Below are 14,132 nucleotides of genomic sequence, written 5' to 3'. Positions count from 1 at the left end.
ACCTTCTTTTTTGGCCCCTGTGAGCTTCAGGACTTCCCAGTCCTTGTTGCTTATTCATAGCTTTCATGACAAATGCCAGGCTGATTTTCTGGGCCTGCAGAACAAGTTGTAGGACTCTAATCTCCTAGAGGAAGGACCCCTAAATAAGCCTGGGCCTTCTTCAATCTAGAGGCACTTGTCCTGCAGTTTCAACTGGTTTTTTGCATCCAAAATGGAGTTTCAGAGATGAGTTTTTCAGGGAGATGGTGTGAGCTGCATTGTAGAGAAAGCATAAGGTTTATTTTTTTTCTTAGTCACTAAACCTTAATGTCTCATCTGAAATTACATCACATTTATAGCCTGCGAGCTCTCTCCAACTGGAATAGGTTTCTGCCAGTCATTTATGAAGTCAGTGGTTTATTTTCTATAGAGTGTGTTTTTGTGGGTGCCTGTGTGGAAGGATGTATTTCTGATTTAAAAGACTTGTTCTCTTTGAAGGATGAAGATTCCCTTTGCAATAAGCTCTGCACTTTCACCATCACTCAGAAAGAGTTCATGAACCAGCATTGGTGAGCGCTGTTTCCTTCCGGGCGGGGCTCCCAGGCTGGGCTTCGGGGCCTGTGGCCTCATCGCTGCTTCTCACACTGCAGGTACCACTGCCACACCTGCAAGATGGTCGACGGGGTGGGCGTGTGCACGGTGTGTGCCAAGGTCTGCCACAAGGACCATGAGATCTCCTACGCCAAATACGGGTCCTTCTTCTGCGACTGTGGGGCCAAGGAAGATGGCAGCTGTTTGGTGAGAGACCAGAACCTTCTCTTGGCTCTAGAGGGTGACTTGTTAGTGATACAGATGTGCAAGCCAGACTGGGAACTCGCCGCGTCACCTGCATGGTGCCCTGGGTCTGGGTTCCGACTCTGTCAGTGACCAGTTGTTCAGTCATGGCCTCAGTGCTTCGCGTAGAAGCGGAACGCGCAGTGTCCTCAGAGGTCTTGCAGTTTTCTGAAAGACCCTACCCCCACCCCAATTTAAGCTCTGTTGTTATGAGTGGGTAACGTGTTAGCTGTTAGGTGAATACCGCGAAGATTAGAACTCGGTCTTTTGGATATTCTTTAAATGGTTAGCCAGTCTCCCCTCTGAGTCAGATTTTTTCTCTGAGATCTTAGGCAGTATTTCATATGTGCTTGTAGCAGGACACTGGGAGCCTCTGACATTTCCTGTCCCTAGGCTTTGGTGAAGCGAACTCCCAGCAGTGGCATCAGCTCCACCATGAAGGAGTCAGCGTTTCAGAGTGAACCTAGGGTTTCAGAGAGTCTCGTGCGCCACACCAGCACCTCCCCGGCGGACAAGGCCAAGGTCACCATCAGCGATGGAAAGGTTGCTGACGAAGAGAAGCCCAAGAAGAGCAGCCTGTGCCGCACTGTGGAGGGCTGCCGGGAGGAGCTGCAGAACCAGGTGGGCCCTGGTGGGAGGAGCTTCGGAACGGGGTGGGCCCTGGTGGGGGGAGCTGCAGAATGGGTTGGGCCCTGGTGGGAGGAGCTTCGGAACGGGGTGGGCCCTGGTGGGGGGAGCTGCGGAAGCGGGCGGGCCCTGGTGGGAGGAGCTTCGGAATGGGGCGGGCCCTGGTGGGAGGAGCTGCGGAACGGGGTGGGCCCTGGTGGGGGGAGCTGCAGAATGGGGTGGGCCCTGGTGGGAGGAGCTGCAGAATGGGGCGGGCCCTGGTGGGAGGAGCTTCGGAACGGGGTGGGCCCTGGTGGGGGGAGCTGCGGAACAGGGCGGGCCCTGGTGGGAGGAGCTGCAGAATGGGGCGGGCCCTGGTGGGAGGAGCTTCGGAACGGGGTGGGCCCTGGTGGGGGGAGCTGCGGAACGGGGCAGGCCCTGGTGGGGGGAGCTGTAGAACGGGGTGGGCTTTGGTGGGGATAGGGGGGCGGGGGTAGCTGCAGAGCCGATGGGCTCTGGCTGCCCACAGCACAGGAGGGCAGAGTGCAGAGCCTGGTACACGGCTGTCCTTCCCACTCCACCAGTGGTTATTTTGTCCTCCAAGGTTACTTATTTCCATCATGGGAGTAGGAGTCGTGTGTGTCGTCGATCACTGCTTCGTAGGGAGTCTGTGACTGAGGAGTGTTTGGGCGGTTTGTGTGAAGGGGGATTTTAGTTGTGTGATGCTCCGGGGCACCCTTTCTTGATGCGGTCCCCTCATCTGCAGCACAGAACACAGAAAGCGGTGGGTGGTGGTTGGGTGGTCGTCATCTCGGTCTCCCAAGTGGCGCATGACTGGACGTGCTCTAGGTGCCTCACTGTGCGCGGTGGGTGTGTGGGAGCAGTAGGTATCAGCATGGGGCCCCTGGCTTAGGGACCCAGTCGCATGCTGACTGGAATCAAATCCAGTGCTCGGACAGAGTGAAGTGAGGGCTGAAACACCTACTTGAAGTGAGGAAGCTGGGTCCTGGGTTCTGTAGGTCATTATTGGCAAGATGATGATGATGAGTGTGATCTGTTTTTTTTCTTTTTTTTTTTCACTTGTGTATTTGGATTTTTCTCAGGCCAATTTCTCCTTCGCTCCTCTCGTGTTAGACATGCTCAATTTCCTCATGGATGCCATTCAGACCAACTTCCAGCAGGCGTCCGCGGTGGGGAGTAGCAGCCGGGCCCAGCAGGCCCTCCGGGAGCTGCACACAGTGGACAAGACGGTCGAGATGACAGACCAGCTGATGGTGAGTTGTCAGGGTCAGGGGGCAAGGGGCACGTGGGAGCCAGCACATCCACTGGGAAGCCAGAGGGCTCTTAATTCTCTGAGATGCATCCTTAGAAAGTCACCCATGGGCGTTCAGAACCTAGACTGTAAGAACCTGTGACACCCAGTGTGAAAATCATCATGTGAGGTGTGTCTTCTAACAGAGGGGATCGGAGGGCACATGGACCAACAGCGAGTAAGTCTCCTTTTCAGTTCACGTAAATATGTGAACCCCTGTCTGTGAGGAGTGACATTTGGGGGCGATTTTAATAGCTAGGAATGTCTTCTGTATGTAAAATAGAAGACCACCTTATTGTATCTTCTCCCCCAGGGTTCACATTGCATGCAGAAGTAATGCTGTCCTCTTTGGCTTAGAGCCTTTTAGGTAGTCTTCCTTTAGTTCTTGCTGTGATGTGGCTGCTAAGTTCTAAGTTGTCCACTGTACCCCTGCTGCCCAGCACTGACTGTAGGACTCCTGGAGTGGTCTGCTTGGCTTCTTGAGCAGCTGTGTAAAATAAAATAGTAGGACTTCTTTGGTGGGCCAGAGGTTAAGAACCTGCCTGCCAAGGCAGGGAACATGGCTTTGATCCCTAGTCCAGGAACTGAGATTCCCCATGTGGGAGCAGCTAAGCCCGTGTGCTATGATTACCGAAGCCTGCAAGCCAGAGTCCATGGTCCAAAGCAGGAGAAGCCACTGCAGTGAGAAACCCGAGCACTGCAACGAGAAGTAGCCCCTGTTCACCACAACTGGAGAAAGCCTGTACGCGGCAGAGAAGATCCAGAGCAGCCAGAGTTAAAGAAAAGGAGAAAGGAAACTCCTGGCACTTGTGGAAGGGTAGCATAAAAATGAGTGAGGCACACGAATAGATCGCACAGGGTGCCTGCTTCTGAGGGAAGCATGATCATGTGGTAGTGCACACAGAGACAGACACAGGTATTCTGACATTTTATTGAAAATAAGTCACTGTTGGGAATTCCCTAGGGCTCCAGTCATTCGGACTCTGTGCTTCCACTGCAGGGGGCCTTCGTTTAATCCCTGGTCAGGGAACTAAGATTCTGCAATGGCCAACCTCCCTCCCCTAAAAACCAGTCACAGTTTTAGATCAGTGGTTTTAGACTTGGAGATGTTAACGATGAAGCTAGGAAAATATTGGGATGGTGTTGGTGACCCATAAGGTTGCTGACTGTAATTTCAGGTAAATCAGTGAAAAAACACTAGCATCGTTATCATTTTATTTTTTAAAAGGGCATTTTGGGAATCCTGCGGTGGTCCAGTGGTTAGGATTTAGTGCTTTCACTGCTGAGGGCCTGGGTTCGATCCCTGGTTGGGGAACCAAGATCCCACAAGCTGTGTGGTGTGGCCTAAAAAGAAAGACGGGGGTGTTTTTTAACACTTAAAAAAAATCACTACTTATGTTAATTTAGTTGTATGCAGCATTTACCGCATTGTTCTTATTGGATTGACAGTAATTTTGATGAATTGACTGTCCATGGATTAGAGATTGGAAACCTTTGCTCTTGAGTAACTAAATTGTACAGTATTTCAGTCACACGAATAGTGTATGTATGAATCCACTTGATCTATTTTGCCTTATTACTGCCTACTCTCTCTGCGTCCGTCTTTGCCAGGTTCCCACGTTAGGCTCCCAGGAAGGTGCCTTTGAGAATGTTCGGATGAATTACAGCGGAGACCAGGGTCAGACCATTCGACAGCTGATTAGTGCCCACGTGCTCAGGAGGGTGGCTATGTGTGTGCTCTCCTCCCCTCACGGGCGCCGCCAGCATTTGGCTGTCAGCCACGAGAAAGGCAAGGTGGGTCCTCCAATCGCCTCCCTCTCATTTGAGGTCATGTTTGTCTTAGGTGCAGAGCAGAACACATAGGGGACAACACCCAGATTGGCCCACTAGGAAAACGTCTGTTTTTCTGAATTCTAGCAAAGCTTCAGGGACAGAGCTCAGCAAGCTCTTCTGCTGGAACCCTGAGTTACTTTACTACACTTAGAACCAGGATGCCTGGGACAGAGGCTAACTAGTCACTTCCCACTCTGTGATGCAAACCCCAGGTGAAGGTAACCACTGGAGGCTCCCGAGGACAGTGTGGCTTGCAGTCTTTCTCAGGTTAGCCCCTCTGGAAGACTCAGTGGAGAGAGGAGAGTCTTCCTAGGAGGGCTCAGTGGTCCTTATTTAGTTCTTCCCTGCCCTCCCAGCCCTCTTGAAGACCCAGGGAAGTTTATGGAATTTTATAGAACAGGAGGAGTTAGAGGAGAGTATTTTTTTTTTATTTTTATTTTTTATTTTTATTTTTTGAGGAGAGTGTTTTAACTCAAGCCTTTCTGTTTTCTGGCTTCTTCATTTGTCTCCTCTTTACATTAAGTGAAAAAGAAACTAGAGATAAAAGTAGCTCTAACATATTTTCAGAAACATTTTCATAGAAAAATGAGAAGGGACAGTAGTATACGGGAATTGTTCAATATTTTATGAACAGATTATATGAAGTTGGTTTCTTTTGTCACCTCTAGAAAGAAGAAATGAAAGACATTCCATTCTTTAAGCCAGAGAATATAGACACTGGTACTGGTCTTGGGTTTTTGAAGAGACTTGCTCACAAAAACAGCCTCCAGATCAGTAGCTCTGATCTGGAGTGAAGATCAGTGAAGGAGCTTTTGTTATTGCTGCTGTTCTCTGAGAGGAAGAGGGTTGAGAATAAATTGTTAATTATTCCCTGGCAGATCACTGTCCTCCAGCTCTCAGCTCTCCTGAAGCAAGCAGATTCCAGCAAAAGGAAGCTGACTCTGACCCGCCTGGCTTCTGCCCCGGTACCCTTCACTGTGCTGAGCCTCACGGGGAATCCTTGCAAGGAGGACTACCTGGCCGTTTGTGGGCTTAAGGTAATCCTGAGCCAGTTTGGTTCTCTTGAGCTATAGGTCACTGTGACCTTCTCTCCTGTTCTTAGCTCCACCTTCTCTTACTCATTGTTGAGATTGGAACTTAAAAGCCATTGGGAAGACGAAAGAAGTCTTTGAATTTCTTCCGCGTCTTCCAGATTTCTCTTGTATTGGAAATAAGCTCTGTGTGTTCTTGACTCCTGACCGTGTCACTCGACAGTCTGAGTACTGTCTGGAGGCGGCGAATGCCGGGGAGGAACAGGCAGCGTTGACCTCTGAAGTGAGTGGGCCCCCTTAATCCCCAGACCCCCTTAACCGCCTGTCCCTTCGCCCGTGTCCAGGACTGCCACGTGCTCACCTTCAGCAGCTCAGGCTCCGTCTCGGACCACTTGGTTTTGCACCCCCAGTTGGCCACGGGGAACTTCATCATCAAAGCCGTGTGGTTACCCGGCTCACAGACTGAGCTAGCGATCGTCACCGCAGACTTTGTCAAGGTATAGGTACAGCTCTCTGATGGTCTGGCCCTACAGTGGTTTTGCTTTTAAATTCAGAATGCCTGGTCTCCATTACGTCTGCTAACTTCTTTAAGAAGTTAAAAATAAAAAGTCCTCACATCTTGCTACCTTTTGCCCTGTTGCTGAGCAGGGGCCGTCCACGCACAGGTAACAGATAACCGACTCCGGTGCGGCCCCCTGTGCCACTGCGTCGCTCTCAGTCGCTATTCTTGGCGTGGACTTAGCTGCTGGGCCTCTCCTCTGCCATTCCTTACGAGAGAGGGGGAAGAGGCCTTGTTTATCTTTGTGCGCTCAGCGCCCAGCCCTGACTGGTGTGTGCTGAGTGGAAGAGTGCCCTTCCTCACCACTGCCGCTCCCTGGATGCACCGGGAGAGTTTGGGCCTGGGGGGGCCTGAGCTAGACCTCCCTTATTTGATCTTTCTTCCTTCTCTTCTGCAGATTTATGACCTATCGGTTGATGCCTTGAGTCCAACCTTCTACTTTCTCCTGCCCAGCTCAAAGATAAGAGATGTTACCTTCCTCTTCAACGAGGAGGGGAAGAACATCATTGTTATAATGTCCTCGGCGGGGTACATCTATACACAGCTCATGGAGGAGGCCAGCAGTGCCCAGCAAGGACCCTTCTACGTCACCAACGTACTGGAAGTCAACCACGAGGACCTGAAGGTTAGAGCGCACGGTGCTGCTTCCTTCTGGGCCGGGGTTCATCAGCCCAGTGGCTGTTGCATTGTTTCTCTTTTCTTTTAACTTTTTACATGACAGCAAAGCTCTAGTTCTAAAGGATTAAACTTGAAGTTCTTTTATTCTCATGGTATTTTTAAGATTTACCACCGAGATCTGATGCTTAGAGAATGAGAGCCCCTAATCATGGTGTAAAATGAATGAGCAGAGACTTCCCTGGTGTCCAGTAGTTGAGAATCCACCTGCAGGGGGACATGGGTTTGATCCCTGTCTGGAAAGAGTCCACATGCCATGGGGCAGCCACGCCCACAAGCTGCAGTACTGAGCCTGCTGCTGCCACCACGGAAGCCCGAGCGTCTCGAGCCTGTGCCCTGCGGTGACAGAAGACCCTGCAGTGAGGTCCTCGCACTGTAGCCAGAGAGCAGCCCGCCTGCGCCGAGTTAGAGAAAGCCTGGTGCATCATCGAGGACCCAGCGCAGCCAGAAATAAAAGCACCCGCGTACATTAAAAAATGAATACATAAAATGAGTGACCAGCCAGAGTGGCAGCCGGTGCCCCAGGCGGCCTGAGAACTTAATGTGGTGTTGTCTCTGTTGCGACAGGACAGTAACAGCCAGGTGGCAGGTGGCGGTGTGTCTGTCTATTACTCGCACGTGTTGCAGATGCTCTTCTTCAGCTACTGTCAAGGCAGGTCGTTTGCAGCCACCGTCAGCAGGACGACTCTGGAGGTGTTGCAGCTCTTCTCCATCAACATCAAAAGGTGGGGCTGGGCACTTAACCTTGAACTTCCACAGCACCTCGTGTTCAACAGGGGAGTTCCGCCCCCTCCCCTCCTGGGGACTCTCCCTTCCCTGCCTGGTATCTCTAAACTAGGCAGCATCCGGTGTTGGTAGGTTGGCCAGTCTGCATGGTTTGTCCCCCCAGGCTGTTAGAGGTGGTTTGGGGGGGGCCACTGTCACTCAGAAGGAAAAGCTATAGTCAAGGTAGCAAATGTGATGTTAATTTAATGAGAGTTTTCAGAAGGGAATGTCAGTTTCTTTCTCCTAGACATTCCTGCTGCTAAGATGCCCTTGAAGTTTCCCTCCTGGTTGGGGGTGGGGTGGGGTGGGGGCTGTTGATCAGTAAATAGAACATGATGTCAACATATGGGGCATGGTGGGAGTTTGGGGAGGCGGGGGCTGCCATCAGGCTTCCAGAAGATAGGGGTATGTGAGGTAGGGGGTGTTTTATTTAAGGAGGAGGCAGAAAAGGTTTAAGGTTTCTTTCCCTCTTCTTTTTCTGCCACTGAAAAGCCATTACAACACTTTCTCTCTGCCCTCTGTGAATCAGCTGGTTTGGGGTGAAATAAAATGGTTACCATTCATACAGAGCTTGACGTACTTGGAAATTCTTAAAAGGAGAACAGGTTGTTAGCCTTTGACTCCTCCCTGGGCCTGTGCAGTTGATAGCCTTAGGCACGTAGGGACCCCGATCCCTCAGACGGGGAAAGCCTGAAACAGGGCTCCCACTGGGCGCGCGTTGTATGAGACTGTGCGTGTGGCTCAGAGGAAAACTGAGTGATGGGTAATTTGAGTCCTCGGGTGAGTGTATTTCTCTGAGACTCAGTAGGTAGTGAGGGTGTCCTTCAGGTCCACGAGAGAGCTGGTAGATGGTGAGTGACACCCTGACTGGCCACCTTTGTCGTCTGCAGTTCCAACGGCGGCAGTAAGGCGTCTCCTGCCCTTTGTCAGTGGTCTGAGGTGATGAACCACCCTGGCCTGCTGTGTTGTGTCCAGCAGACTACAGGTGTGCCCCTGGTGGTGATGGTGAAGCCGGACACTTTTCTCATCCAGGAGATCAAGACTCTTCCTGCCAAAGCAAAGGTGAGTGCCACATTCCCCCATCGCTTGAGTAGACCGTGACCCTGCCCTATTTTTGTACATCCTGTCGCTTTCCCAGCTCTTCTGTCAAAAGTCTATAGAAGAATCTTCTCCTAGATGTCTTTTCTTTGCCGGCCTTTTGCACACCCCGCCCCGTTGACCGTGAGACCAGTGGCTCCTCTGCCTCTTTGTGTAGGCCCCGCTCCGTAGACGTGGGAACTAACATGGCCCGTCCCCTCCTCCTAGATCCAGGACATGGTGGCCATCAGGCACACGGCCTGCAACGAGCAGCAGCGGACGACGATGATCCTGCTGTGTGAGGACGGCAGCCTGCGCATCTACATGGCCAGTGTGGAGAACACCTCCTACTGGCTGCAGCCCTCCCTGCAGCCCAGCAGCGTCATCAGCATTATGAAGCCCGTCCGCAAGCGCAAGGCGGCCACCATCAGTAAGTCCCGCCCCCGAGGCCTGCCCGGGGAGAGGGCTCGGAGTAGACGGCCATGGATACCCGTGAAAAACGGGGACTGGGCCCTCTTCAGTGGTTAAGATTCTGCAGTTCCAGTGCAGGGGGTGTGAGTTCAGTGTCTGATCAGCTAACTAAGACCTCAAATGCCTTGTGGCACGACAAAAGAAAGAAATGGGGACCGTCTTGCCTGTGTGGCTTATAAGGTGGAGGCTGTGCTAGCTAGCCCCCCAGAAGCAGAGACAAGGCTCCTGCAGCCACCCCCTTTCTGAGCACGGCAAACATCTGCTGGCTCTCTGCAGACAGTAGTTCCTAGGTGCCCAGGAAAGAGTGCTCTCTTGGATCTGGTTTGAGATAGTTTCTCTCCGTTTAGGGAAAGTGGCTTGCCTGATGGGGCGGGCAGGATGGAACTGGCGGAGGAGTAGATCCTTCAGTTGGTTTATTCTCACCAAGTAGTGTAGAAGCCAGGCCTTCCCTAGTGGCTCAGCTTAAGAATCCACCTGCAATGCAGGAGACATGAGTTCAATCCCTGTATTGAGAAGATCCCGTGGAGGGGAGGGCATGGCAACCCACTCCAGTATTCTTGCCAGAAAAGCCCCATGGACAGAGCCTGGCAGGCCAGAGTCCATGGGGTCTCGAAGATTCAGGCACGGCTGAAGACACTGAGCGTGCATGCGTGCCTTGGGGAAGCCGTCCTGGGTGCTGAGCTGGGAGTCCTGCGCCTGAGTGGTAAAGCAGGACTCCTTCAGGAGTGAAAGCTTGCATTTAGCAGTGAGTGACTTGGTCTGAGCAAAAAAGATCATTACAGCGTTCTTCCCACTCCCTGGAGTCTGTTCTAGAGCCTGTATTTGAGAAAATTGTGCAGCTCATCCTCTATAAAGAAATAGTTCCTGTTGTTTATCTTAGTTAAGCCAGCTCTGAGAGAGCCTGTTGTGAGTGAGTGCTCCAGATCCTGACACCAGACCTCTGTGCCCTGCAGGGTCGTGTTGTGGTTTGGGGTGGTGACTCTTGGGCAGCTGACCGCATGTAGGCGTCACAGTGATGCCAACCGTGTCCTCCCAAGTTGGCCTAAGGCTGGGGCGCGCGTGTGAGCTCGGGTGCAGAGGATGGGGCTGCGCTAATGACGGTGCTCTCTGGCCCCCGGGGCTGCCCTCCACAGCGACCCGCACCTCCAGCCAGGTGACCTTCCCCATTGACTTCTTTGAGCACAACCAGCAGCTGACCGACGTGGAGTTTGGTGGGAACGACCTCCTGCAGGTCTACAACGCACAGCAGATAAAGCACCGGCTGAACTCCACGGGCATGTATGTGGCCAACACCAAGGTGAGGCCCGGCTGCAGGGCCCCGGCTTCAGTCCCTGGGCAGCAGGGCTCGCGAACGTGTGGTGTGAGGACACACCCCCTGTCGGGATGCAGGGCTCACGGTCACTAGCCCTTGACTGTGGTCTCATGGCCCCCAGAGTGAACAGATACCCTCAGCCCCACGCAGGAGGGCCCCTGCTCCTGTGTTGGCAGCAGGGTTACCGTGCACAGGGCGGCAGGGGGTGGTTAATGCCGGGGAGAGAAGGGGCCTGGGATGGGAGGGTCTGCTCCCCGCCTGTGCTTCCCGTCCTGGGAAGCAAGTCACTGCCGAGGAACGGAAGGATAGAGGCCTTGTGTAGGATTGTGCGTGTGTCACGTCTCAGGGAGGACTGGAAGTCGGCCCTAAGAGCTTGTGTTCATTTGACGACGTGCACCTCTCCCCCCTCCAGCCCGGTGGCTTCACCATTGAGATCAGTAACAACAACAGCACCATGGTGATGACAGGCATGCGCATCCAGATTGGGACCCAGGCAATTGAACGGGCCCCATCGTACATTGAGATCTTCGGCAGAACTATGCAGCTTAACCTGAGTCGCTCACGCTGGTTCGACTTCCCGTTCACCAGAGAAGAAGCCCTGCAGGCTGATAAGAAGCTGAACCTCTTCAGTGAGTCCCCGGCTCCTGGCACAGATTGTATCCATCTCATGATTAATTCTGACTGCAGGGCCACTTCTCTGTGGCTCTCCAGGATTCTGGGGTCCCTCTGCTCTCCTGATAGCTCTGTGGTCTCTGCCATCAGGAAATATTGAGCTTCATTGGGGATATAAAGGAGGCAACGTGACAGGAAAGGGATATACTTGAGAATGGGAGGGGTAGAGGCCTGGCAGCTGCTTCAGGGCTCCCTTCTGTAGGCTTGGGTGACCTTACCGATGGGGCTGCCTTCCTGTCTAGGCAGAGAGGTGGTGAGATTAACACCTGACATCACAAAGCTGTCTGAAGGTGCAGTTGAGGGCCTCAGGGCACATGTCACTGAGAAATGTTTAGCAATGCCCTTAAAACATCAGAGTAGACATCCCTGGGCCTTCCATAAGGTTGACAACTTTCCCTACCATTTACTGGCCACCTGTCTGATACTCTTTCTTCCAGAAACAGTTGCTGTTAGTACGAATGAGGATGATCTGTGCTTTGAACAAAAGGAGTGTTTAGAGATCCCTGGGGGTGGAATTGGGAGACATGGTATTCTGATAGCTCCGGAGGACCCCTGCACTGCTATTTGGGGTCTCTTCGTCTGAGTAGGAGACTTCATGGACTTTTGGTTCATGGAACTGTGTCTGGATGTGTTCAGCATCTGTACCAGGTGAAAGTGCTGCTGAAGTCTCAGGAGATGAAGTTCCCCTGTGACTGAAATGGTTGCGGCTCACCACTTTGTCCACACCAGTCTGGGCTTTGCTTTGTAGGGGATGCTCTTTAGAGCACCTTAGAGAGTGTGCTTCCCAATGGCTTCTCTTGCTTATCATAGTTGGGGCCTCGGTGGATCCAGCAGGCGTCACCATGATCGATGCTGTGAAAATTTATGGCAAGACTAAGGAGCAGTTTGGCTGGCCCGATGAGCCCCCGGAAGAATTCCCTTCTGCCTCCGTCAGCAACATCTGTCCTTCAAACCTGACCCAGAGCAACGGCACTGGAGACAGTGACTCGGCGGCCCCTGCCACCACGAGCGGGCCTGTCCTGGAGAGGTACCGGCGCCGGCGGGTAGCCCTTTGTTCTCACCCGTCCACTCTTCCAGCAGAGCCTGAATCTTGAGAGACCGAGCCCCTCATAAGTGTCCCAGGTCTGGCCTGTGATTTTCAAGATTTCACACCGCCCCCCCGCACGCAGGGTCTCCTGATGAGCAGACAGGGCTTGGCGGCGTGCTCAGAGCCAGCTGACTCCCAGGGCTCTGCCCCGGGGCTGCTGTCCCTTCCCTTCTCTTACTGCTCAGATGCCCTTGGGAGCAGTCAGAGGCTGCTGACCAGAAGACGCTTGAGCCAGAATTAGAGATTAGGATCCAGTCTTGCTGAAATTATAGGGAAAAGTCTTCCCTTTCGTTCCAATTTCATCATCTTCTCATCTTTCTCTGCAGCAGTTACTTCCTGTGGTAATAACACTGCTGCCAAGAAGCTGTCCCAGGCTTCTTGTAGCAGAGTTCAGAGCCCCCTGGGGCTCCCCCCAGCGGCCTTCTTAAGCACTGCGCTTGGCTTCTTCGTGCTGGGGCGCTGCGGTTTGCCGCCGTAGAGCCGGCAGCTCAGGATGTAAGATGTGCAGTTCTTACATTGAAGGCGTGAGAGGAGCCCGGCTTGGAACCACTGCCGCCCACCAGCAGCCTCCCCGCCCCTCCTTTTCTCTGTCTCCCCACGCCCTTCCCACTCTGTTCTTATATTGTTTGCTTAGGATGTGTTTCCAGGTTTCTCTGAGCTTCACATTTTTTTCCTTTTTTTTTTTTCCTTTTGCTTCTCCCCCAAGTTCTGAAACTGAGTCCCTAACCAAGCTGGACCGGTTAGTATGCCCTCTTTCATTTCTTTGCACGAGCGAGTGTGTGTTAGAGAGCCGTGTAACTGATGACGTGGCTTTGCGTTGATTCCGCTTATGTGGGCGAGTCCTGCCGCTTCTTTCTGTCCCCATCGTTGCATGGCTGCAGAGCTGTCCTGTGTCCCCGTGGAGAATGCGGGGGGTTGGACATGCGCGCTTGGTGTCGGCCGCCCCTGCCTTCCCCCACCCCGCTCTGCAGGGGTGAGGTGGGGGGTGGGGCGCCGAGTCAGTGGAGACGGTCTGTCGTCGGAACAGCCACCAGGGAGCTTGTTCTGTCCCCCTAGGTTTTATGCCCCAGGCCCCTCTCTACTGCCGCCCTCTGCCCCTTGACCTTTCTCTCACCAGCTGCCTTCTCCACACTTTCCCCTGTCTGTCCAGAGTTTCAGCCCTCAGGCCGTTGGTCTTTTTACTGTGCTGCCTTCAACGCACATGAGGGATCCCTGGGGAGTGTGGCCGTCTGTACCCTTTGATGGTTGGGCTTCTTATCCTTCCCTGAGAGAACATTGCCCAGTTTTCTAAAGGGGCTTCATCCTACCCTTTGAATGTTGGTAATTGGCGTGAACCTAAAAATCTGGTTGGTTCTCTTCCCCATACTTGGCGACTCCTAGGAAGTGCTTTTGTGCATTTTCTTGGAGTTGTAAGTCAAGTGTAACCATAGCTCTCCCAGTGTAAGAAGATGGCTTGAACCTTTCCCTTTGTGTATACCCTTTGCCTACTGATCTTGGGGCACCGGAGCTTCGGGTCCCATCGCATCAAGACTGTTAAGCCTGTCTCCGTGATCCCTGCCACAGGCAGCAGAAGGAAGTGCCCTTATCCTCTTTGAGGAAGAAAAGCCGTGTCTTTGAGTCTCGGATTATGAACGTGGCCTCAGGTTGATCTGCAAGCAGGAGCCAGGTTCCTTCCGGCCTGTGACACAGGGAACGACCCACGTGGTGCCTGTGGCAGGTCTTACCGAGCTTTGATTTCGTGTTTGGCGTTCACTCCTGTCCCTAAGGGCCTCGGGACTGTAGTCTGCGCAGGCTAAAGCACCAGGCGGAGAGAAGGGGGGCTTTTGTACTCAAGCCAGCTTTTCTGTCTCCCCAGGCTGGTTGTGAGTTCTTTAGAAGCCCTGGAAAGCTGCTTTGCTGTTGGCCCAATCATCGAGAAG

The 14,132-nt window shown here is 53.0% G+C and overlaps 1 protein-coding gene across 2 annotated transcripts in view; it reads left to right on the top strand.

Moving 5' to 3' along the window:
* The window catches only part of UBR4 (ubiquitin protein ligase E3 component n-recognin 4), a 132,156-nt gene that overhangs the window by 45,719 nt on the left and 72,305 nt on the right, over nucleotides 1-14,132 (top strand). Inside the window, exons 36-50 of one of the 2 annotated variants that reach the window (XM_061148034.1) lie at nucleotides 478-548; nucleotides 630-777; nucleotides 1,207-1,434; nucleotides 2,523-2,693; nucleotides 4,343-4,525; nucleotides 5,443-5,601; nucleotides 5,940-6,092; nucleotides 6,552-6,779; nucleotides 7,457-7,554; nucleotides 8,485-8,656; nucleotides 8,900-9,101; nucleotides 10,276-10,439; nucleotides 10,867-11,083; nucleotides 11,937-12,153; nucleotides 14,069-14,132. In XM_061148034.1, coding sequence (XP_061004017.1) covers nucleotides 478-548; nucleotides 630-777; nucleotides 1,207-1,434; nucleotides 2,523-2,693; nucleotides 4,343-4,525; nucleotides 5,443-5,601; nucleotides 5,940-6,092; nucleotides 6,552-6,779; nucleotides 7,457-7,554; nucleotides 8,485-8,656; nucleotides 8,900-9,101; nucleotides 10,276-10,439; nucleotides 10,867-11,083; nucleotides 11,937-12,153; nucleotides 14,069-14,132 — 2,475 coding nt within the window. Of the gene's footprint in view, nucleotides 1-477; nucleotides 549-629; nucleotides 778-1,206; nucleotides 1,435-2,522; nucleotides 2,694-4,342; nucleotides 4,526-5,442; nucleotides 5,602-5,939; nucleotides 6,093-6,551; nucleotides 6,780-7,396; nucleotides 7,555-8,484; nucleotides 8,657-8,899; nucleotides 9,102-10,275; nucleotides 10,440-10,866; nucleotides 11,084-11,936; nucleotides 12,154-14,068 lie in introns of both variants that reach the window. The other variant, XM_061148033.1, reaches the window with a different exon arrangement.

The sequence above is a fragment of the Dama dama genome, chromosome 8 (assembly GCF_033118175.1).
Source record: "Dama dama isolate Ldn47 chromosome 8, ASM3311817v1, whole genome shotgun sequence".
NCBI lineage: Eukaryota > Metazoa > Chordata > Mammalia > Artiodactyla > Cervidae > Dama > Dama dama.
The sequence above is the reverse complement of the archived record's forward strand: the minus strand, read 5'-3'. Positions and strand labels throughout refer to the sequence as shown.